The 26,238-nt window shown below is 42.6% G+C and overlaps 1 protein-coding gene across 3 annotated transcripts; it reads left to right on the top strand.

The window, feature by feature from the left end:
• Positions 1 to 7,482: 7,482 nt before the first annotated feature.
• On the top strand, positions 7,483 to 10,459 carry LOC147454363 (uncharacterized). 3 transcript variants are annotated; one of them, XR_015188772.1, is made up of 3 exons: positions 7,483 to 8,188; positions 8,615 to 9,764; positions 9,842 to 10,459. XR_015188772.1 is itself a non-coding variant. In XM_086517321.1 (2 exons), the coding sequence occupies exons 1-2, from the start codon at positions 7,900 to 7,902 to the stop codon at positions 9,706 to 9,708; spliced, it is 1,383 nt and encodes a 460-aa protein (XP_086373447.1). In that variant the 5' UTR covers positions 7,484 to 7,899; the 3' UTR covers positions 9,709 to 10,459. The 3 variants fall into 3 exon arrangements, 1 of the variants encoding a protein (XP_086373447.1); XR_015188771.1 differs by having other exon boundaries at positions 7,484 to 8,188; positions 9,836 to 10,459; XM_086517321.1 differs by having other exon boundaries at positions 7,484 to 8,188; positions 8,615 to 10,459.
• The last annotated feature ends 15,779 nt before the right edge of the window (positions 10,460 to 26,238 follow it).

Below are 26,238 nucleotides of genomic sequence, written 5' to 3'. Positions count from 1 at the left end.
AAGAGCAAGGAAACTTATGTCTTCCTATCTCATGAAGCTCCTACAATCCTCAGCCAAAAGACGCTCTCCATGCTCTCCTCAAGGCTCATCATCTTCTCTTTCTCTCTCTCTCTCTCTCCCTCTCTCCTACACAATTTTTATAGCTATGGCTGCTCAAGTTTATACTATTTAACTGTGCAGGTTACTACTTCTTAATACTTCCATATCTTCTTTCCAACCTGATTTTCTTTATCCCCACAACCCACGAGGTGTTTAGGGCCTTGGGATTGAGTTCAACGAGGTGTTTTAGGTGAAAATTGTAATCGCAAACTCTGCCAAGTTTTAGAGCTTTCACCTCTTCAATTTGTGCAGCCAAAAGTGCAATTAGTCAAATGTATTGATCAGAAGCTCTTCTAAAGAAGAAAAATTTATTAATGCAAAGTCCTTTTGGAGGGGGGGTCGGCTCCAAAAAGTTTGGCCCTCAACTGGTGTCGAGTTCTTCTCTCTCTCTCTTTCTTACAGTTTCACTATGTGTGTGATGTGTGATTGAATCTAAGTTAATGCATGCTCTGCAATTGTCATGCTCAAATATGCTCAATGTTACACAATTGATTGATTCCTCTAGTTAATCTATAATTTTCGTTGCACCTTAAACCCCATTCCCTAACAATGATCCCAAGTTTAACACTCATTTCTGGACGGCCGTGTTTAAACGATTGAGTACACAACTCAAACTCAGTACATCGGATCATCCTGAAAGGGATGGTCAAATTGAACGAGTTAACCAAGTGCTAAAGGATATTCTATGAGCATACGTTAGCAAGAAACAAACAGACTAGGAAGAGTATCTACCTCTTCTTGAGTTTGCTTACAACAATGCGAAGCATGTCACGACTGGTTTTAGTCCTTTCATGCTAATGTACGGTTTTCAACCTAGGTCACCAGTTACGGTGGAGTTGGCAATAGAAAAACTCCAACAGGTTAATGATTTTATCCAAGACCATATGGATATGCTGAACTCACTCGACAGAATGTCCGACAAGGGCAAGATCAGTATAAGAAGTCTACTGATGAGAAACGTCGGCAAGTTACCTTCAAGAAAGGGGAAGAGATATTTTTGCGTGTGCGAGAGCATGGAAAGTTTGAAGACTGAGCTAACACCTAAATTATCTTTGAGATATTGTGGGCCTTTCAAGATACTCAAGTGAGTGGATGATCGAGCTTACAAACTCTCATTACCGGGTATTTCATGTAAGTCGTTTACGTAAACGCTTGCATGGGGACAACAATGTTATTGAACCTCCTATCCAAACGCATGAGCCTGAACGTATTTTGGACTATCATGATCTATGTATGCATCATCATGTACGTCGACAAGCACTAGTCAAGTGGAAAGATTGACCTAAAGAAGATGCCACTTGGGAAAACATTAGTGTTCTTACGAAGAAGTTCCCCACTTTTGTTTTTGAGGACAAAAACACTTCTCCAAGGGGGAAGTAATGTCAAGGGTCACCCTGGAGGTCAAGGACCGCTGGGCCAAGGGCCGGTTACCAGTGGAGAAGGGATCCTAGGCCAAGGGCTGTAAAGAAAGGTTGGAAGAAGGATCTAGGATGGCAGTCCCAGGGTGTTACAAATAAAATTTGTTTATACCATAACTTCAAAATCATAAATGACTAAGTAGAAGTAGTGGACCTTTTGTGGAATCGACTCATCCACCTATCCACATTTTTTCATACTATGGAGAGAGAGGATTCCAAATACCAACAAGTTGTAGAAAATTGTTACCATATACATGTGGTAGTGATGTGTGTGAACACACTAGGACCGCCGGGGCATTTTTTCCCTCTTTAGGAGGTTTTTTCCCCTGTGCATTGTATATACGCCCATCACTCTAGGGCTATCAATCTTTCCATTGCACACTAAGTAACACACTCTCTATTGTGTGCCTTGAGCTTCCTTCGTCTTCTCCAAGCTGTGTGTGTTTCTCTGCAACCCTAATTCCAACAATTGGTATCAGAGCAGGTCACGTCCTCCCGGGCTTAGTCGCCAGCTGCTCCAGCACACGCCTGCTCACTTTCTCTGATTTCAATGAGCTTTGGCGAGCGTTCGCAGGTGGGAAAATATTTTGGGCAAGATCGAAGAGCTTGGTCTGCTCAGAATTTTGATTTGGGCTCATTTCGGCCTCCGTTTCCACTACAGGCAATATTGCACAGGCTATTTCGTCATTTTGTGCAGAATTTCTGTCAGTGCCGTTTTCTGCATAACAGGTGCCTTACAGTCTTCTACGGTTTGTGCTATATAGCACACGTTGTTCCCGCTCCGTTTCTCCTATTTTCGGGCAGTTTTCACATCAGGTGCAACATTTACCATGGCTGACAACAACAACATAGATGTGTTCAAGATGTTTGCTGTTGAGGATAGGTTGGACGGGGACAACTACCCTATGTGGGCTTATATGATGCAACATGTTCTTGTGTCAAAGGGTGTCTGGAACATTGTGCAGGGCATTGATGTACGTCCTGGTTCTGAGGATGTAGGCGATGTTGAGGATGTTGCAGGTCTTGCTGCAAGGATTGCAGCTGTTAGAGTTGTTTTGCCTACGACAGAACAAGCTCGTTGGGATGTTAAGGATGCGCAAGCTCATGCATTGATTGCGTTGTCTGTGAAGCACACTGTTCCTCACATCCGTTCAGCAAAATCTGCAAAACAGGCTTGGGATATTCTAGCAGGTCTTTATGCAAGCCGCAATGAGACTAAAATTGCTTTGCTGCGTAAAGAGCTGGAGTCAAAGATTATGCATGAGGAAGATGATATGGACACTTTCCTTGCTAGTGTCAAGGATATCAATGAGCAGCTTATATATGCAGGTGAAGTCATTTCAGACAGTTCCCTTGTGCAGATTGTTCTTGATGCCTTACCAGATTCCTACCAGACTTTTGCTAGTACTTGGAGACTGATGACCCAAGGAAATCCTGAAGTTGTCAAGCTTGATGCATTATGCACATTGTTGTTGCAAGAGTCACTCTCCAAAAAAAACAGGACTAGGCAGCGTGCAGTTGAACAGGCTTTTATTGCTTCTCAAAGAAAGGGTGGTAACAGTAATGCAGCCACTTCTTATGGTTCTGCTGCGACTGGCAAAAATTCTGTTTCTAATGCTTCTGCTGGCAGTACTTCGTTTGGCAATTCTGGTGATAAGGGCAAAAAGAAGATGCGTTGCCATTATTGTAAAGCCAATGATCACTTGATCAAGTCGTGTCCTAAGTTGAAGGCCAAAGAGGCTAAGAAGAAAGAGGGTGGTTCCACTGCAAATGCTGGTTCCACTACAAATGCAACCATTGTTGAGTCTTTTGTGAAAGGAGACTGTGTTGCTGATGTTGATGCAGAATGGGATTTTAGCGCAGAGTGCACTTACAATCCTGTTGTCCATGATGCATGCTTGTCAGTTGCTGCAGATTCACATGTGTGGTATTTCGACAGCGGTGCTACAAAGCACATTACCTCACATCGTGAATTGTTTACCTCTCTCGAGTCTGTCCCTCATGGGAATTCAGTCACTTGTGCAAACAACGCCTCTTATCCAGTTCAGGGAGTTGGAAAAGATTGTGCTCACTGCTGCTAATGGAAGTTCCTTCACACTTGTTGATGCACTTTATGTACCTGGGATCAAGAAAAATCTCTTGTCTGTATCCGCACTTGCTAGACTTGGACTTGTAGTCAAATTTGTGGATGACAGATGTATAGTTCATGATCTCAGTTTTGGTGATGAAATTGTTGCATCTGGGCTTTTGTGTCGTGGGCTGTATAAGCTCACTTTGTATGACAAGTGTGGACAAAATTTTGCAAGTGCTGTTGCAGATTCAAGGGCTATTTCAGATGCAAAACTTTGGCATGCACGTTTTGGTCATCTGAATTTTGCCAGTTTGCTGCGTTTGCAGAAATCTAATATGGTTGCTTCTTTGCCGCCTCTTGAAGCACCTGTCAAACATGTTTGTGAAGGCTGTATTTTGGGTAAGATGCAGCGTTCTAAATTTCCAAAGGATGGTTCAGTTCGGGCCACATGCAGGTTGCAGCTTGTGCATAGTGATGTTTGTGGGCCCATGCAAACTCCGTCCTTGGGCAATTACCTGTACTTCGTGACTTTCATTGATGATTACTCCAGGCATGCATGGGTATTTCCGCTTAAAGAGTAGTACGAAGTTTTTATGTGCTTCAAACAATTTCTGGCTATGGCTGAAAATGTCTCGAAATGTACTATGGGCACCCTCTGTTCGGATCGAGGAGGGGAGTATATGTCTCATGAATTTAATGCATTTCTGGCTAGTCTTGGGATAAAACACCAATGTACAGTGCCTTATACACCTCAGCAAAATGGTGTTGCTGAGAGGAAAAACAAGTCACTAACGGAAATGGCACGATGTATGGTCAAAAGTAAAGCTTTGCCACATTAGTTTTGGCTTGAGGCCATTATGTGTGCCACTTATGTACTTAACAGGTGTCCTACGAAATCTTTGCAGTCTATTACTCCATATGAAGCATGGCATGATAGAAAACCTTCTATTGAGCACATGCATGTTTTTGGCTGTTTGGCATATGCTTTGGTGCCACAAGTACAGCGCAGGAAATTGGAAGATAAGGCTGTCAAATGTATTTTTGTTGGTTATAGTGCTAAAAGCAAAGGTTACAGGTTGTATCATCCGCAAACAAAACGTATTCTGATTTCTCGGGATGTAGTGTTTGTGGAAGATTCTGTTCAGCCCTTGCTGTCATGTACTAGAGACAGTAATGTAAGCTCACAACAAATTTATGACACTTTTGTTGCCTCTTTTCAGTGGTGGAAATACGAATGTAAGTTCCAATGAGGCAAATGTACAGCCTATGGGGGTTTCTGAAAATGTTTTAGATCAGCCTATTACTGATGCATATGTACATGATGTACTTGATGAGGAAAGGGCTGAAAATGAGCAGCTAGAGGTATGCCAAAATGGCTGGTGCACACTTTGCGTGACAGTAAATTGGATGCACCTTTGTCTAGTCGTACTCGTTCAGGCTCTCTCCATGCATCTTATGCATCAGATTGTTATGCTTTGGCTGTGTCTAGCTTACATGATGTTGAGGAGCCTCTGTCTTTTGATGAAGCACAGAATTCAGAAAATTGGATGGCTGCCTTCATGAACATTGAAGACAAAATTCAAGCCAAAAGATTAAATTTTTCTATAGGTAACTCCATTGTAAGTTTACTATCAAGATGTTCAGGAAGATGAAGTTCCTAATGCATTTAAGAGAGGTGAAAGAATATGTAATCCTAAATTCAATCAATAAGGTAAAATGTATGTCTTACTATGCTGGGATTTGAAGTATTGAAAATTGTTCGTTATCTCCTTGATGTTTGATGGTAGTGTTAATATATGCATCTTGATGTAGCTGGACCTCGACAAAGCCTATGATAGGATAGAATGGTCCTATGTATAATCTCATTGCCTTGGAAAATACTGTTTGTGCATATGCAATTTACAATTTTGATTGGGCTCATGTGTTGTGTTCTTATGATAATGTCGATATAGAATTATGATCACCTACATCGTTTAGTCTTAGATGAAAGGGTCAATAATTTGATGCTTTGCTGGATTGGGAGCGTTGCATAGATCTTCTTCTTTTTTGTCTCTGACATAAACCATCCAAACACTTCAATATCCAATCCCAAAACCAGAAACCATGATACAATCCTTATCATATGGGTGAACACTTCACTCTACTCTAGGTGATGCATATCCATCCTACAAAACCTCTTTAGCATAAAACATGGATGCAAAAAATTTGGCAACACAATCATAACCAAAAAAAAATCAAGGAGCCACACCAGCTTCCTCAACCAAAACCATACGGGATTTTGAACCCTTCACCATAAACCATATTCCTCACTGAACCAACTCCCACACTTGGTGTTTTGACTGTACATGCTAAAGTCAAACTGAGCCAACACACACTACCCTTAAAGAGGGAATTATCATGCGTTCAAAGAAATCAGACCAACGATTAAACATAATCTTGAATCACTATTTTGGAAATGTTTAACTATGCATAAATGAATTAACATAGAGATAGATTTGACTTAGAAGGATGAAAAGAAGTTCACTCATGTATATGAGACATCCACATCTATCCTCTAGGTTCCATACATCATACAACATCACCACATCAATCCAATCATGATGCAAAATAGCCCCACCACTTTGATCAACCATATGCCATAACTTCACCTGTATGTGCAAAACAACTTTTTCCTATTTTTGGATGCACACACGACATGCAAAAGAGAGTGTTGATAGAGCAAGAGCCTCTTGTGTCTAAGGGAGAAAACGGATCCGCTTTCATCGAAAAGCACAAAAGGTGCAAAAAGCACTCAAAAACCAAAGTTTTGCAAAAATAACCTTAGCTTCTTAGGGATTTGTAGATTAAGAATCCAGCTTCACTTTTAAAAAAAAACTTGAAAAGCACAAAAAAAAGAAAATAAATAAATTTTCTAAACTGAATGAAGTGTCCGTTTAACCTACTAGAACATAGAAACGACCTTGCTTTTCACTTTAAACCTCCCAACATTGTACAATAAACATTCGAGACAAAAAATAAAGTGATGTACATTGAAAATCTATTTTTCTTATTTTTGAAATAGACTCAAATTGGGGATCGATCTCTCTCTCTCTCTCTCTCTCTCTCTCTCTCTCTCTCTCTCACTCAGATGTCAAGTAGACCATTGTTCCTTTTCTTTGCCTGAAATTACCTGGCCTTTGTTGAGGTGCCTATCACTGAATAATTCAACCATATTAAAATCACCCACCAAACAGTAGGGTTAGAGATTTTGGCAATTTCCTGTCATCATTAAATTGAATTAGGTGCCTAAACAGAGGAAATGGTATACTTGAATGGAGCAACAAAAGTAATAGCAATCCAATTGCCTTTAGGAGAGCTTGATATATTTTATATGAGAGGTCTAGTATCAACAGAGCTTGAATATCCATGGCTAAACTTATTAAAGCCTCCAAAAAATGAAGTCCTTCAATATCCATGGTCTTATCCTTAATTGTAAAGACTTAACTGGTCGTGCTATAGCCCGTTGTATTAAGAAGTGGATTATTGTTCTTAGTATAGATCTGGATTTTTAATATGTTTGCAAGAAATAAAAGTGTTAGGAGATCAATTGGCTACCAATCTGAAAAGTAAAAGTGGAAAGGTGCTTTTCATCCATTAATCGAGTGTGAACCCACCCTTAAGTTATGCTAGACCATGATTCTTATGGGATGAAAGGGTTATTTGAGAAAGAAGACAAGGAGGCCCATGTGACACACCCATGAGCCTTGGATAGTCCTCTCTTCCATGGCTCCTTCTCAACTGGATTCTACCTATGCTTTTGACAAGCGCCGCTCATCACGTCAATGCAGCCACGCTTGGGCATTGAAGTAACAGCCCCCCCAACAAACACACACACACACGTCGATAATACATTAGGCTATACAGCTCTCTCTCTCTCTCTCTCTCACACACACACACACACACACACCCACGCAAGTCTGCAGATTTGATAATCGTCAATGGATACATCATACGTGCAGTGAGCTCTCTCTCTCTCTCTCTCTCTCACACACACACACACACACACACACACACACACACACACACACCTAACGCAAGTCTGCAGATTTGATCCATGTACATGCATGTATACGCATACTCTCCACACACTCAAGACCAGTATGTGATTGCCTGTGGAAGCTGAGGAGAAAACACACTCACACAAGCGTGCTCATAATAGCCTCATATTGCACACTCAGAAAAATTCATCATAAGCATGTGATTGCCCGAGGAGCACACACAGACACTCAACTCAACCACCATAGAATATCAGAGGTGCACACACAGATAGGCATGATGCACGCACGCAGGAATACGCCCACGCACTTACCATGCGTAACGGGCTGCTCCAAGTCGAAGGAGCAGATGCCGAAGGAGAGATCGCCCAAGGTGGAAAAGAAGGAGGCATGGGAGGCAATTTTGACAAAGGGTCTTGGTCTGTCACAGTTGGAATCAACCATTAAGAGATTAGATATAGGCTACATCGCCTCCATCTTCTCTGCCAACTATCGTGCTACAGCCCTTCGCCGGGCGCCACTCCGGACCAAAATTGATATGGATGACCTTTTACTTCCAGTCACAGGTACTCTAGTACCCTCCTTCATGAGTCTCTATATCACTCTTAATACTCTTGTGAAAATGTATGCGAGTCCGGGCTCGACGATTGTTTCAATTTAATCTCCAATTATCAGCAGCAAGTTACTGTTAATTATATGCATGAGTATGCTTGAATCATCATTGAGCTTGCATGTGTATTTGGTTTATGCATGGTAGGAATACACCCTTGTTGTATTTGCATGCATAGCTATACATCCATATGTTGATAGGTGTTTACTCTCACATATAGGGTATTGTGTGCTTTCATGTGAGTGCTTAATGAATGCTTGATGTTTGCTATGGAGAATTTCAAGCTGCCCACATGGAGCATTTATTTTACTGACAAATTAATGGCTTGTTTGCACTCACCAGACCTCATTCTGATCGTATATTTCCTGTTCTTTGAGCATAGACGATAGTGATCCGAAGAAATTTAGCAATTTTGCATTAGCATATGGGCGTGCACGGAGGAGTTCTTTATCAGACATGACATTCATGCAACCACTGCTGAACAATGATGACAAGGAGCCATCAACTGGCGAAAACGGGGGTGGAGGCAGAGAAGCAGATGGAAATAGGGCGTCTCGTAAGGTGGAGTCCCTCTCAGGAATGCACCCTGAAGCAGTCCCATTGGTGGATCCTCTCATCACATCAAATCAAGCGACAGCCCCCTATTCCGTATGCGTGCTCAAGAGGGCCATTTCTTTTCCAAGAGCCAAGTATCTCACCTTTATGGATAATACCGAAGATGGTGATACTTTATCAGATGCAGGCAAGAGCTCAGCTTCTGTGTTAGAAGAGAATGTATGTTTAGTTCGCGATAATGCAATTGAAGAGCCAAATTTGCAGAAGCTCTTAACTGCCACTCATTGTGGTGGGGTGCCTGTTGAGAGCCGTGGTGTTAACACATGTACGCACATATTTGATGAGCTGGAGCTGCCCGACGTCCCTTTGTGGGAGGCAACACTTGATACAGGCATTCATCCATGGTGTCGAACGCCAAGTGAAAATCCTCGCAATTTACAGAAAACTCTATCTATGAAATATATCCTAAATGACAACACCATAGAGAATGAGGAATTGCATACGTTAACCGACAACTATGCGCCCTCTCCTGAGCTGAGCATGCTCCATAGAAGGTCGTGTGATGAAGATGACGACGAGTTCAAATTTTTGTATGAGAGCAACACTAGTAGTTGTGTATCAAGCCCAGAGTTTTCGAGTGCTGCCAGTCTCAAAGACTGGCTGCCACCTGAGGATCCTCCATTGATGCTTGCAGTAGATTTTTATCAAGCAGGGAAGGAGACATACAAGTTCGATGCGTTTCAAGCTTCACGCATGTTTTTACAACCTGACCTTCCTAGGACAAAGCGAGTGCTTCTGAAGTATGTTGGAGGCGATTCTGGTCATCCTCTCATCGATGATGGAGCTGAAGATATCTTGCAGTCCCCTTCCCATGCAGAGAAAGGCGCGCGGAGTCGCATCGACATTGATGGGCACTATTGAAAGGGACACAAGACAGCAGCCCACAGAGGAGCCTTGTGCCTCTAGAACTATGAAAGGTAACCTTCAAGAACTCTATAATCTAGCTGAACTTTGGAAGGACTTGACATTATAATTTTGGTGTACATAGTCGCAGCACCAATACTGCTCAATGAAGAGAAGAATACTATACAAGGGTCAAGTGGCAAAAAGGCTTAGTGGGGAACCCATATTGTTGATGTGAGGGCAGAGAGACGAGGTTGTGGGTGTTGCCAAGGCCTCGCGGCCAGATTCGATAACCAAAATGAAGAGCTTATTGGATGGTCATACGACGAAAGTGGGAGGGATGGGGAGGATATAAGTTTTGAAACTTCCTTTCTATCTAATTCTAATGCAATTCCAAGCTTTGTATCACACAGTCCCTTCAGATTTGGTTGTAGGTTTCTTCCAAATGATATACGCGTTGATGGAGAGGAAGAGATTGTCATTGGCAGCCTCACAGCGTGAGGAACGTATTCCCCTTAGTAAAGCACCAGAAATTTTCTAGTGCAGAATATCTATTTCTCTGCATACAAATGATGATCACATGGAGGAGCACTTCTGTAGCTTCATCATCATGCATTTGGTGTTTGTGTATAAGCTTTCTACAGGGTATTATATTTTGAATGGGTTGGCACTCGATCTCGCAGCGAGTTGTAATTTGGGCCTTCCAAGATGTGGTTTGTGAATTAACAAGTTTGAAAAAATAGTGAAAAATGAGCAATATTCCGAGGTCCATGCCAACCATTCTGTGTTCCACGTGTTTCACACCTAAGCAAGCCTCGAACTTACTTGTCGCCCACCCTGTCAGGAGGGATCAATGGTTTTTATTCATTTGACGGTGAGGGCTGTCAGTTAAATGATGGAATCAAACAAAAGTTGGGCCCCGAAAGTGTCAATTGGACTTCCTCTGACCCAAGGCTCTACCATTAAGTTATTGTGTGTGAGTCTGTGACTTGATGAGAGAGAGAATGTAATCATGGGGTGTGCTTATATGGGTTGAGATTACAAGTAGATTACTTGAAATGTCGGACAATTCACATAATTACCGAGCAATTGCTTCACTTTCAATTCACTTTGGGGTTACATTGGGTTCACTTAAAGTTGTACAAGTGATGTTCAGTGCCGTTTGATTTCGGACTGCAGAACCTGACAAGGAGGGTGTCATAGCCATGTAACAGTTTGCCAATGTTCTTCAAGGCAAGCTAACCAAGGGTTTGTCATTTTAGCCCAAGGAAAATACACTTAAGGATTGAATTTTTGAGAACACCATCACTCAAGGCTATGTGCATGCACATGACAAAACAATCGACTTTAAATTTAAGATAATAGTAGTGAGAATCACCTAGGGGACATAAGTTGCCATCATCGAGGGAGATCGCTACCTCCAGTATCTCCCTCCCTCCAGTGTTTCTTCATTAGTTCATAGTACAAGCAATGTGTTTTTCACCTACCTTGAGTGCCCTATAAACTACAGGGTGTATGGGTTTTTGTTTGTACCCTAATAAGGACTTACAGTACACTTGTAAATAGATGTTGAGAATATTGTGTGAATCAATCTTGGAGCAATATGGTGCAAGATTCTACTATCCCATATGCATACTAATTAGCTACTAGAATGGATGCAACTTTTCATGTAACTCCACTCATTTCAAGTAGTCAGGTAGTACATTCTTCTTTCTTTGGTTAGTGTTCTTGTTTTAATCAATTTTTTAATTGCTTTTGACCGATCATGCAATCCGCATTGTGGTATCGAGTACTAGAGACAATAGATCTTTTTTAAGTTCATGCAGAGTTCTAATTGCATTAGTTGTCCATGTAGGAGGCTAACACAACAAGGATTAGCCTATAAGAGCAACAAAATGCGTGAATATGTAAAATTTTCATAAGGTCTGTGTGCATTTACTTGTCTTCTTATTCTTTAGTCAGCGTGTCGAACCTCTTGATGTGCCGTGTCTGTATCCTGTGCATATTCGACAACACATTCCCCACCTGCTGACGGCCAATTGTTGCAGACCCTTCGCACCTGTCAACTGCGCGCTCGGTCGGGTGAAGTGTAAAGAAAGAGGATGCAAGAGCTACACAAGACAAGCACACACCACACAGAGATGGAAAGCTTCTTCTTTTCACAGAAAAGAGAGTACAAAATGATTAAGTGTTAAAACTGAAAAGTAGCACATATGTACATGCGGTCATTAAGTGTGAACTCGTTAGAAGCGTACTAGGTTGGCACTATAAGTGTAGTCCAGTTGTAGAATCATTGGCATAGATCCTTCGTGTCGGTCACCTAACGCGCCAGTGAGTAAATGTCGTAAGCGGCCAAGATCCGTAGTGGATGTCAGCTCAAGATGTAGAGCTCGACATCTCAACACTCCCCCTCGAGCTCTGCATGTCGCAGAGTCCAAGCATAGTCCGAAAACGTCGAAGCTTCTAAGCTCCGAGGGCCTTGGTAAAGATATCCGCTATCTGCTCCTCTGTGTTGACGTAGACCAAGTCGATGTCGCCCGCCAACACTCGCTCTCGAACGTAGTGGTAATGGACCTCTATGTGCTTGGTCCTGGCATGGAACACTGGGTTTCTAGCCAAGTGTATATTGCTGAAGTTGTCACAATGGATGACAATCTGCTGGTCCACTTGTACTTCCAAGTCCTCAAGTAATGTGCGTAGCCAATCTATCTCGCACGTCGTAACTGTTGCACCTTTGTACTCGGTCTCTGTGCTCGATAAAGAAACTGTAGGCTACTTTTTGCTGCTCCAAGTAACAGCAGCACTCCCAAAAGAGAACATGAAGCCACTCGTAGATCTTCTATCAACAATGTTACCTGCCCAATCTGCATCTGTATACCCATACAATGCTAATGGCACATCTGTTGCATAGAACAATGCGTAGTCAAGAGTCCCTTGCACATACCGAAGTGTGCGTCGTACTCCATCCAAATGTGGCTTCCTCGGAAGTTGCATGAACTGACTCTCCAAGCCTACTGTGTAGCTCAAGTCTGGCCTCGTGATAGTCAAGTAGATTAACCTACTCACAATCTTCCTGTACATCTTGACATCCTCAACAACATCACCCTTCTCTGCACTCAGCTTTGCATAGATCTCATAGTCGTCATCTTTGCCACTGGAGCAAAGGTCTCCTCATAGTCTATGTCATACGTCTGTGCATAACCCTTTGCGACCAGCCTTGCCTTGTGACGTTCAATGTTACCATCAGCCTTATGATTAGTTTTATACACCCATTTACAGCCAATAGCTTTCTTGCCACTTGGCGATGGCACCAACTCCCATTTGTCGTTTGCTTCCAATGCAGCCATCTCTTCATTCATTGCATCATCCCAATGCACATTTTCAACTGCATCCTCAAAACATGTGGGCTCCACATCTTTTATCACCTTAGCCATGTAGGCTTGGTGATGCGCTAGATACCCATCATAAGTCAATTTCTGAACTGGATTTCTGACTCTGTTAGATCTGCGCGGTTTTGGGTCACTCCTTTGCTCTCTAGCATCTTCTTGTACTTTCCTTACATCAGGTGTCCTAACAGTCGGAATTCCAAATTCCTCGTCAAGACTTTGTTCAGAACCATCTGAATCCATGTCTACATGTGAAAACCCTGATGATGCATCAGTCATAAAGGGAGGTTCATCTACCTTTTCCTTTCCTTTTCGTGATACATTCCTTGTACCTGTTGGTGGAGTAACCTGCGTACGTAGTCTACCATTCCATGTCTTCTCAACAGAGCCACGAGAAGAGGACTCTTGTGGTCCATTCAAAACCTGTGACTGTGGCCTTACATTTTGTACAACCACATCATCTTTTACATCAGCACCAATAGTGCCATGTGCATTATTGTACCAGCTGCTCATCTCATCAAAGACTATATCTCTGCTCACTCGCAATTCTCGTGTAGTAGGATTGTAGCACTTGTACCCCTTTTGTTCAAGGGAATATCCCACAAGAATACATTTCTTTGCTTTAGGATCCAATTTCCTACGCAACTTATCTGGTACATGCACGTAAGCTATGCAGCCAAACACTTTCAAGTGTGTCAAATCAAGCTTTGTACCTGAAAACTTTTCCTTAGGTGTTACATCATGCATCGCAGCTGTAGGTGTCCTGTTTATAATGTACACAACTGTATTTATAGCTTCAGCCCAGAAATGATGAGGTATGTTCTTCTCATTCATCAATGCACGTGTAACCTTTGCAATGTGCCTGTTTTTCCTTTCTGCGACCCCATTCTGTTGTGGAGTATATCTGCATGTAAACTGCCTGCGTATACCATGCATTCACAGAAAATCTGAAAAATCATTGGAGAAGTACTCTCCCTCTCCATCTGACTTCAATGTCTTGATTTGTATATTTGTCTCCTTCTCAATCACGACTTTGAAGTCACCAAACACTTCACTTTTGTTACGCATGAAGTAGACCCATACTTTCCTTGTATGGTCATCAATGAAAGAGACATAATACTTGCAACCATGTATACTTGTAGTATCGGTTGGACCCCAAACATCTGTGTGCACCACCTCAAGTGGCTTTTTACATACATTGCGCTCATGTGGAAATGAGCCCTTTGACTGTTTTCCAAACTGGCATGCTGCACACACTTTATGCATACCATCCACCTTGAATTTGGGCAAACCTTTTACAATCTGTGTTGATTGCATGTTGCGCAATCTCTGCTCATTGACATGGCCAATGCGTTTGTGCCAAATGTCAACATCAGCCACAACACCTGTGCCTTGTGCAAATAATGCAGCTTTTACCTCAAGCATGTCTACATTCAGCGTAAACATTCTGCCCACACATTTTCCCTCTGTGATCAGCTTACAGCCATTCTGGAAATCTTCTACATAATAGCCATTTGGATTGAAGCGAACCTACAAACTCTGCTCAACCATTTGTCCAACAGAAACAAGATTCTTTGTAATGTTTGGGACATGAAGTACATCTGCTAAGTACTTTGATTTCTCACTCTTCGTATTTAGAGGTATGTCCCCTACATGAGTAATGGGGTGAGCTGTGTCATCTCCTGTCTGCACATAGCCTGATACATCTGGTTTGCGCATATCTCTAAACCACTCTCCACGAGACGTCATGTGATTAGAGGCACCTGAATCCACATACCAAACATCATCTTGGGTGGAATTCTCTGCAGTCATTGTATTCATTACATACTGCATAACAAACATACACTCGTTTTTGCTGTCATCTGCATCTCTGCTAGTAGATGCATAGTTGCCCCGTTCTCTCTTTCCACTTGCTTTTCCCTTTGGACAGTCACGTGACATGTGACCTCTTTCACCACAAGTCCAACATTCTCTGCTATCTGCAGTATGTTGCTGCCTGCTTGATCTTGCACCATGACCTCTTTGACTCCCCCTGCCTTGAGACTGGTTTCCCCTGCCACCTGTATTGTTTTGATTTGATTGACCTTCTTGAAATTGGCCCCTGTAACCACTTGGGCCTCGACCACGACCTCTATCTCTACCTCTGTTGGAGTTAGAATAGAAGGCCTGTTCAGAATTATTTTTTCCATGAGAAGAAGATGTGTCAAGGTTCTTCTCCTCAAGAATAAGCATAGAAATCAAATCTTGGAACACGGGGATATCGTCTCTTGTATTCTTGGAAGACCTGAAATGTACATACTCATCTCCTATGCCATCCAAGCATGCACGGACAATGTCATCGTCTTCCACTGAGACTTTAATAGATCCAAGAGCTTCAATGATACTCTTGATCTTCAAGGCATAATCATTGATGGAGAGGTTGTTCCTCTTAACCTGATTTAGCTCCGACTTTAGTTAAAGCTTCCTGGCCTTGGTGTTCACCTCGAACACTCTGCCTAAGTTTTTCCATGCAATGGCGGGGGTTTCAGCATCCTGTAGATAGCCCATCATGCCATCTGTGATGCTCATAATCATTGATGGAGACGTTGTTCCTCTTAACATGATTTAGCTCCGACTTTAGTTAAAGCTTCCTGGCCTTGGTGTTCACCTCGAACACTCTGCCTAAGTTTTTCCATGCAATGGCGGGGGTTTCAGCATCCTTTAGATAGCCCATCATGCCATCTGTGATGCTCATAGAAAGCCAATACATCACTTTGCTCTGGCCTTGTTGCCAGTCCCTCAAAGCTTTCCTTTGTTCTGCTGTAGCAATTGCCTTGGGAATCTCTGGTTCTTTTTCATTGTCTCCTTCTACATAGTCCCAATAACCTTTTCCTTTTAGGAAATTTGTTATTTTGAACTTCCATGCAGGGTAGTTATTTTTCTCAAGCTTCTCAGTAACAATCTGACTGAAACCGTCAGACATCTTGAAGCACTAATACAAAATAGCTGCAATCTGCAAACACCTGCAAATCTGCTGAACCTGCTATCGTGGTACCTGTAACGCTTTCTACACTCAACGAGTGTCCACAATCAAGTGTACATACAACCACTGTACTTGTACAATAAATATCTGTGTATTGCACTTTGGAGACCTGTTCAGAAACCTGTCGTGGATTGCAAACGAAGGGATTGTGATGCTCTTGCTCTCTTAGCCTCTCTTGCCTGCACCAGGCTCTGATACCATGTAAAGAAAGAGGATGCAAGAGAGCTACACAAGACAAGCACACACCACACAGAGATGGAAAGCTTCTTCTTCTTTTCACAGAAAAGAGAGTACAAAATGACTAAGTGCTAAAATTGAAAAGTAGCACATATGTACATGCGGTCACTAAGTGTAACTCGCTAGAAGCGTACTAGGCTGACACTATAAGTGTAGTACAGTTGTAGAATCACTGGCAGAGATCCTCCGTGTCGGTCACCTAACGCGCCAGTGAGTAAATGCCGTAAGCGGCCAAGACCCGTAGTGGATGCCAGCTCAAGATGTGAAGCTCGACATCTCAACATGAAGTACCTGCGGTATCTTATTAGAAATCGGTCATAATCCGGGTATGGCTTGATGCCAATAGTTCGACGAGAAGGTCATATTCAGGGAGGATGATGTGAATTTAATTAAGGAAATTTTTTCGACTTGGTTGCTTAAAAAAGAACCGAAAATGCTAGAACTATAGGGGCTATATTGTGCATTTGTCACCAGATGGTGCTATACCTCTCAAAATAAAATACTTAGGAAGGAATGATTAAATTACTTGATGAGTCTTTTTCAAACACTTAATTTTGAGAAATATTGTAAAGGTGTTGTCATTTTGATGGCTTGTAACCGATTACTTGGCCTAAATGGGGAGGCAAGATGAATTGGTCGAAACTAAATGTGTTGCCTGCTTAGTTAGGAAACTAGTTACAAGCTAATTATAGCAGATAAAAGAAAGGAAATCACTACAAGAGGCTATTCATATTAGCGACGCTCACACAACGACGCTAATTTTTTTTTTTTCCGGCGTCGCTATGAACGTCGCTATGAGCGTCACAAATTTCTTTGTTAATTTGCGACGCTCATAGCGACGACGGCTGGGCTAAAAAAATAACCGAGCGCGGCCAAAAACTCAGATCTTAGATCTGAGTTTTTCGGCGCCCTCAAGCAAGGAGCAGGTAACGCTCTCCCTCTCTCTCTCTCTCTCTCTCTCTCTCTCTCTCTCTCTCTCTTTCTTCTCCACACACACACACACACACACACACACACGAGGAGAGGAAGGAGAGCCAGGTATGCTCCTTCCCTCTCCTCATTCTCATGTTCCCTTCCCCTCTTTCTCTCTCCCTCTCTCTCTCTCTCACGCACACACATACATACACACACATAGTGTTTTTGAGAGAGAGAGAGAGAGAGAGAGAGAGAGAGAGAGAGTACAAACATAAACAAAAACGCACACACACATACATAAACAAAGAATGCACACACACATTGAGAGAGGAAAAGAGAGAGAGAGCATGCATAAACAAAAAACGCACGCATTGAGAGAGGAAAAGAGAGAGAGAACATGCATAAACAAAAAACGCACACATTGAGAGAGGAAAAGAGAGAGAAAACATGCATACGATCCAAAAAAACGCACACACATTGAGAGAGAAAGAGAGAGAAACTAATTTAACGTCGTAGGAAACTAATTAAAATTAAAAGACCTAAAGATCTAGCCGACGAGGAGTTGAACTCAAGACCTATTATTCAAGAGGGAAATAGAATAATCAATCTATCATACTTGGCATGGGTGATAGAAAGGTTATACCATTTATCTCTTTTTATTGGCACACACATCCACACACGCGCACACACACAAGAAGAAGAGAGTTATAACGTCGTAGGAAACTATCTTAAAAGACGTTAAAGATTAGGTTATATGTAGACTTACATTAAATTAGATTTAGGTTTATTTTTAACTAGATTTACGTTTATTTACGCTAGATTTAGATTTACGTTATATTAGATTAGATTTAGGTCTCCATAGACTGCGATGCCTGCATGAAGCGGGTGAAGAAAGCCCTCAATGGAATATAGGGTATTGCTGCCTTCACTCATGGTGGGCTCCGTCGATCCAAAAGTACTGGTGAAATGTCTTCACCAGATAGGGAAGAAGGTGGATCTTCAGGGCGGCAAGAGTCACTACATCCCCGACACAATGACCATCTAGACAACCTCTAGTCATTCAACAGCAACTTCAAAGTTAGTAACAAGAGCAAGAACGGTCTAAAGGGCCAATTGCTGTCGTCAGATGTGGATGGAGATGAGGCAGCGTCACCGCCGGAAGTTAACTCTCACATCTTTAGTGATGAGAATGCCAACTCTTGCCGAGTTATGTGAAAAATTATGTGTTAAATCAGTTTTAAGGTTCTTATAATCCCTGTTAGTTTAGTTCTTTGTTTTTAATATAACATAATTTACGTTAGATTTAGATTTATGTTATATTAGATTAGACTTAGGTTTATTTAGGTTTATCCACACACACACACATACACACACACAAGAAGAAGAGAGTTTTAACGTCGTAGGAAACTATCCCAAAAGACGTTAAAGATTAGGTTAGATGTAGACTTACGTTAAATTAGATTTAGGTTTATTTTTAGTTAGATTTATGTTTATTTAGATTTACGCTTATTTACGTTAGATCGAGTCCACGCAAGAATTACTTACGGTTTAGGGTTTAGGGTTAGACGAACAGTGAAAAGATCTACTGTGAAAAGATGTTAAGATGCTGTGAAGTGCTACAGCTAGAGAAGAGGCAAAGGGGTTTTGTCCACTACATGCAGTATCATGTAGACGTGGGTGTGTAGATTTCTTGTACCCACAAATATAGGTATTGACCAATAAAGACGAGATTATAACCCGGTGGTTCTGATCTCCGTGCACCTCTAGAACGAGGTGTGCGGGGATTGGACATGACTAGAGAATGTGAGGTAGAGAGAGAGAGAGAGAGAGAGAGAGAGAGAGAGAGAGAGAGAGAGAGAGAGAGAGAGATAAGACGAAGAATGCCAATAGAATATTAAATTTGTTGTCCAGGTTATAAGTTTTTTATCCTCATTATGAGTAGTGACGAGGATGTGGGACCGCCCAACCGAAACACCTATCTCTCAATGAGGGTCTTATGTCCTTGTAATCAATGCAAACATGCTGTGCAACGGACAAGACGTGTTTCTTTGCAGCACGTTCGCGAATTTGGCGAGTTCGATCCATCTATTATAGATCGAGTTGTTGACAATTATAACTCGTCGGACTCTGACGCTGGCCAACAAGCAGCAATCTTGCAACCCAATAGACGTGTTCGCAGGCGCTTTGGTCAAGCAGCATATGTGAGGCCATAAGATGTAGCCTCTGACAGCTCGGGGGATGATCATGCAGAGCACATTCCCAACGAGGCAATGTTTGAGCCCGAGATTGATGAAATGATCGAGACGATCATGGATTCAGAAAGTCTTATCTATGATGATATGAAAAGTGAAGCCGATACGGCATTGTATAATGGAGCACGTATGTCTAGATTGAAAGCACTCCTGGTTCTTCTCAACATGCAGACAAAGTTTGGATGGAGTGACACTAGCGTCACAGCGCTTTTCAGGTGATCTATTACAATTAGTTTACTTTAATAAAACTCTAAATGTATAATGATCTGATAGATTTTTACACGACTGTATCATATTTTTATGTTGTGTAGATTGCTGAAAGAGCACATACTACCAGCTGACAATGTGATGCCAGATTCCCGAGATGAAGCAAGAAAGATTTTGCGAAACTTGGGGATGGATTACAATTCTATCCACGCTTGTCCTAATGACTGCATTCTTTTCAGAGGGGAATACATAGACATGGAGAAGTGTCCGAAATGTGATTCCGAAAGATATCGAGTAGATCTCCACGGGACAAAAATTCCACAAAAGGTTTTGCGACATTTCCCTCTGCTTCCTCGCATCAAGCATTTCTTCGAATGTAAGTCCATGGCCGCCCTAGCATCATGGCATGAGGAGAATAAATCTTCGGATGGTGTGCTACGAATTCCTGCAGATTGCGTAGCGTGGAAACATATAGATGGAACATGGTCGGATTTTGCCAGGGAAGCTCGAAATTTGCGCTTAGGCTGGCTATGGATGGCGTAAATCCATTTGGTCAAAGATCAACATCTTACAGTGTATGGCCCGTTGTCATCGTCAACTACAACATTCCCCCGTGGTTGACTACGAAGAAGGGGCACCTATGGCTAAGCTTGATTGTGCCAGGGCGATATAAAGTGGGGAATATGGATGTGTATCTTCGTCCACTATTGGAAGAGCTACAACAATTGTGGATTGGCATAGAGGTGGTGGATATGAGCCGACACACAGGACGACGGAATGCTTTGATCAGAGGCATTCTAATGTGGACCATGCATGACTATCCCGGGCTAACAGAATGCTCAGGTGATCTATTGACACTCCTCACTCAGACACTGTAAATCTTGTTTTTCCCCATAGTTGATCTATTATCATGTGTATACATGCAGGGCTTCAAACAAGCGGATACAGAGCATGTGTCACATGTGGACCTAGACTGAATGCACGTAGGGCACCCTCACTGAAGAAGCAAATCTACGAAGGTCATCAAGCGTATCTTCCGGAGAATCATGTGTTACGCGACGGCTTTTTGGGAAGAGAGCCACGAAGGATGTCTGCACAAGCATGGTTAGAGCAGAAGGAGATGTGCGATGACGGATTGCCTCCAGGGATGAAGCGACTATCTTATGGTACGAGTTACCATACTAGCCCCGACTCGTGATCAATCACTTGCTCGATCCAATGCACATATTCAAGAATGTGGGTAATCTACTATGGGACCATTTGACCGGCAAGAAAGATACTTTGGGAGCCAGAGTTGACCTTAGAAATGTGGATCATATGGAGCAATATTGGCCGCAAACAGCGTCTGATGGATCGATAAAACTTCCTAAAGCACCATGGATTTTCACAGGAGCCCAAGAACGCAAAGTAAAAGAGGCCATTCGATCTTTGCGGACCCCCACTGGCGTAATGCACTCGCTCCGAACATGTTTTACTAAAGAAGGAAAGCTTACCGGTTTGAAGTCACACGATTGGCATAAAATGTGTCAGGTACGTTCATAGTGGACTTTAATATCATTGCATAAAATGTGGACTTTAATATCATTGCTGCACATACTTTACAGTTTATTTTACCGGTTGCCATTGAGGGATGTTTGTCTCTCGACATCCGTAACACAATCTACAAACTTGCAAAGCTGGTGCAATGGATCTCACAAAAGGAGATCAACGTAGACTCCATACCATTCGCCAAACTAAATGCTGCGGAGCTTGTGTGCATGTTTGAGAAACATTTTCCTACTACAATGCTAACCATTCAGGTGCATCTTCTTGTTCACATAGTTGATGAGGTGGAAATAGCTGGCACAGTTCATTCCAGATGGATGTTCTTCTTAGAACGTTTCATGAAAACGCTTAAGGGATATGTGCGTCAAAAGGCACGTCCGGAGGGTAGCATGGCAGAAGGTTGGTTGGTATCAGAGTCCCTAGTGTACATTGGAGAGTGGCTAGACGGATTTGATAAATCCCGGGACACGCTATGGCGAACCATAGATGATGAGCGCATATCTGGGATTGTCATGTGCAATCTCGGTGTTGAGAAGAAGATGACGGAAGATCTAGAGGCTAAAATCAACCGATTTTACATGCTTCACAATCCAGTGATGCAAAAGTGGATTTCACAATATGAGGATGCAAAGCAAGAGCGACGAAGGGCACGAATCGAGTGGAGACGGGGAAGACAACCACCGATGCACTATCCAGCGGTTCTGGAGAGCCTACCAACCTTCATGAGCTTAAGATGGTTGCACAACCAATTGAAAAGCGCACAACAATGCGGTGACGAAGTGACTGAGGAAGAGTGGGAGTACTCTCGGGGTTGCGCGACCAAGGTAAGTTTGCAATGTACGACTAGCTAGTGACTTTATTTCTAAACGTTTGAACGGCCACTCATAATCTTTGTTCATTGTAGTATAAGTCATACACAGCAGCATGGTGTAAAGGTCGACATTTTAGGGTGGAACGAATCGACAAAAAGCGTTTTACTCAAGATTGTGGAATCATGGCAAAATTTGAACAGTCTAGTCGACGACGTTTCTCTGATGCAGATCCTGTGGTGGCGGAACTCACTTACTTCGGCACGCTGCAAGAGATTTTGAGGATCGATTACAGAGGATTTTTTGTCGACTTGTTCGACGTGCAATGGTTCAAGATAATCATGGAGGGTCACAACGCTACTGTGCGTAGAGGAGAGTCTGGTTTTCTTGAGGTGGATTCTACTAAGAAATGGACTGACCTAAGAGACACTTTCGTACTACCCGAGCATTGTGAACAAGTAAGTATGTAAATAGTTAACATCCCCCTTTTACAAGTTATGTGCTTGAAAGCTCTCATGTAAGTTATGTGGCTCTGGCAGGTAATATTTCATCCTACAAAGTCTACATCAAACTGGTGGTACGTCATAGAGGTAGCCCCTCGTAGTGCAAGGACGTATGAAGGCTACCATGTGCCAATCACAACGGCATCAATGGAGGAGATCAGAGAAGATGCTCAATCAGAAGCCGCTGCGGTGGTGCCAGACGAGCATCAAGATGCTACTACTCTATATGGGGTGCATGCAGAGGAGCTACAAAATGAAACAGAGGATATGTGTTTAAACGGAGAGCTCTATATAGATATAGGAAGTTATGCTGAGTTATGCGAGGATGAGAGAGAGATCTCTTAAAGCCACAAATATTGTATTTGAACAATTTTGCTCCGTGTTGTAAAAGCTCTGGCTCTCTAAGTACCTTCCATGGTGTATAACGCTCTTTTCTACTCGCGCTCACATCTTTTGATTGAAAATTCTGAGTTTTCGACTTGCCTCTTCTATCACTCGATTCATTGCGTCATTGTATTTATATGCGTCATTACGTCATTGTATTTAATGGTCTTTGCGTCATTGTCTACTCTATTCATTCAATATTAAGTTTAAATATTCGTGTGTTTAATGCAGGTATGGATGATGAGGAGTTTCTTTCTTCTTTGTCACCGCAGCAGAGACAGTGGTACGTGGAGCGTCATCGCTCTGGCGCATCATCGCGCGTTCCTACTCCATCCGCATCTCCCTCTCTTTCGGAGCATTCGGCGCGCTCCGAAGCTTCGGCGTCGACGAGACGAGCTTCACACTCGTCTAGACACCGGCGCTCTAGTGGTGGCGGTGGCGGTTGTTGTGGGGATTCCGCCACCGATGCCTCGACACCGCCTCGTGTTCGACGAGGCTCTTTATCCTCCCCTTCTTTGCCCGCCCCCACACCAGCCACAACATCGCCATCTACGCCAGGTTTTGCACGGCTGACTGTTCCTAGAAGCTACACACCTCTACCTACTCCGCCAGGAGCCACCCCTCTCGACACTCCTCGCTTCGGGGCCCAGACGCCGGTGGAGACACCTGACGTCCGTACCCCCATCGACATGCCGCTAGAGACCCCTGCCGGGACACCCAGGTTCACGCGTCACCGGCCAGAGGGCTTGTCTTACTCCATCGACTTCAGCGGCGGCATCATCATGGATGATGACGGCAAGAAGGTGATCTCGCGCATGCGTGGTCTTTGCTCTCAGCTGTTTAGACACTACATACTAAACAAATGGAGTGAAGTACCAAGTGATTTAAAAAACAGAGTCATCAGCATACTTCATGATGAGTTTCCCGTTCCAACATGGGATCAACGCTTGAATGAAGACCTGATGAAGATTCGAATGCGCGAATACTGCAAACACAAGCGTTTCGAAGTGCAAAAAGCAATCAAGAATGGGTGGAACAGGCCAGATTGGCTGGCCAAAGAAGATTGGAAGAATGCGAAGAAAGCAGCGCGCGAGAATCCCGACAAGTGGAAGCAACAAAAGGATGCAGCCAGAGCGCGAGTAGAGGCAGGGAGCTCGCACCACTTGGGGAGCGGTGGATGGGCATCATTTGAGGCCGATTTTGTAAGTGTTTTCACATTGCTCTTTATGTTCGATAGTTTAGGGTTTATGAGTTTTTTAATTCTAACATAATGAAATCTTTGTATGTTTTGACAGTGGTCGATGACAGGACGTGATCCCACACCGTACGAGCGCGAGTACGCAGGCAGGAAGGGCTTAAACGCCCTGATGGACATTCTCAGTTCTCACGGCGGCATTGTTAGTATTAGGGTTTACTCTTTTTTATTTTTTGTATTGTTTTATAAATGTCGTTATATGTTTATACTTACTGAAAGCTGTCTTATTGTCTTTTTTTGCAGAATCCGACAGATACGCTGCTTGGACGCGATGAGACGTCTGACTAGACGACGTCAGTTTAGCCGTAGCTAGATAGCATTAGTTTAGGGTTTCTCATAGCTTACGTCTTTTTGAACCATGTATATTATTACATTTGTCACCGCAGTTCCTTTTGCCAATCAATTCTTTATGCCTATGATGTTGTTCAATTGTCATTATTACATTTGCCAATCAATTCATTTTGCCTATGATGTGTACAATTGTCAATTTTGCAAACAATGCGTCTTGTGGGTGACTATTTTGGGTCTATTATCTACCCTTGCACTTTTTTTAAAAAGTGAATCAAGTACAATATGGTTGATGGGTGGCAGGGCATTCAATGCCCTGCCACCAGAAAAAAATTCTCTTGGGCGTCGCTATAACCGTCGCTATTTATGGCTCTGTAGCGTCGCTATGAGCGTCGCTATAGTCTTTAGTGTAAACGTCACTATAACCGTCGCTATATAGCGACGCTGATAGCGACGCTTATAGCGACGCTCTCGTAGCGACGCTCGTAGCGACGCCGGGGGTTATAAAAACCCAGTGTATTTCCGTCGCTAACAGCGTCAAAAGAGCACACAACCTCTTGTAGTGAATGAATTAAAAGTTTTTAAATAAAGATATGGTGAGAACAACCAGATGAATTTTCCCTGAACGAGGGTATGTAACAGATTGCATGTTGCTTGTTGTTTGATGATGTTTGATAGACTATTGTTTTCCTGATTTTGTAGTAGTTAAGTACTACCTCGGGAAGGGATTTCATGAAATGGTCAGTGGGTGGGCGGATCCGGGATGTTGACTTAAAAAATGTATGTTAAACGCTAGGACTACATGGGATAAAAATAAGTAACCGAAGACGAGCGAGACCAAGTAGGATTGCAACATCCCTCTTCTTAGGGGAAAGTGATAACTGTCGTGTCTGCTTGTCAGGAAAAAGGGGTTATCGTCATGAACCAAGGGAGAACAAGAAAGCAAGAGCAGATCCTCAAGTTAAAGATCAAGAGAATCAAGACTAAGGACCATGATTTTGGGTGCGGAAAGCTGTCAAGGACAAATTGATTATGAGAAGCGGATAGAATAATTGAATGAAGGGAAGTACCCCCTTGGGTTGGCATTCGAGATAAACCGGAGTCCTGTCTGAGTGTCGGTCCCAAGTGGGAGGGATATTTGCAGATAGATTTACGTCATTCCTTGGAATGGTCTGGAGGACTGAGGGAGGTGAGTAGGGTCGAGTTTGGGTATGGCCCTTACAAGTGGTATCAGAGTCTAATTTTGAATCTTGGACCTTGGAATTTCGGATTAATGTATAAGGGAAGAACAACTCAGTCTATTATACACCCAAATTTCAATAATATATTACAAAAGAAAGTCTTGATATTCCAATAAATTATTCAAAAATTTTCAAGATGGCTTGGGATTTGCCAGAAGAAATTCAACGGATTATCTATGAGAGGATGGAAATTGTTACGCTAGAGCGAAAGCTCGCTATGTTGGAACATTTTAGGGAGCTCTTATTTCTAGAAACCTATATTTTTCTTTGGGATTTAAGCAAGTGGGAAGTGTGAGTAAATTTGGAAATGAATGATATAGAAATTTGTGAAAGAATATGTAATGCACTTGTGCGAAGACGCATGGAAGTGGTATAAATGAATGAAGACGCATACACTTGTGCGAAGACACATGAAAGTGGCATGGATGAAACTTTTATTGAGCTTTACTGAGAAAGAATTCTTTTTTAAGCTTACTAATAAGAACCAAGATTGGGTAAAGTAGC

Source organism: Adiantum capillus-veneris, chromosome 7 (assembly GCF_014529385.1).
Source record: "Adiantum capillus-veneris isolate H3 chromosome 7, ASM1452938v2, whole genome shotgun sequence".
Lineage (NCBI taxonomy): Eukaryota > Viridiplantae > Streptophyta > Polypodiopsida > Polypodiales > Pteridaceae > Adiantum > Adiantum capillus-veneris.
Note: the sequence above shows the minus strand (reverse complement) of the source record. Positions and strands in the feature narration are given on the sequence as shown.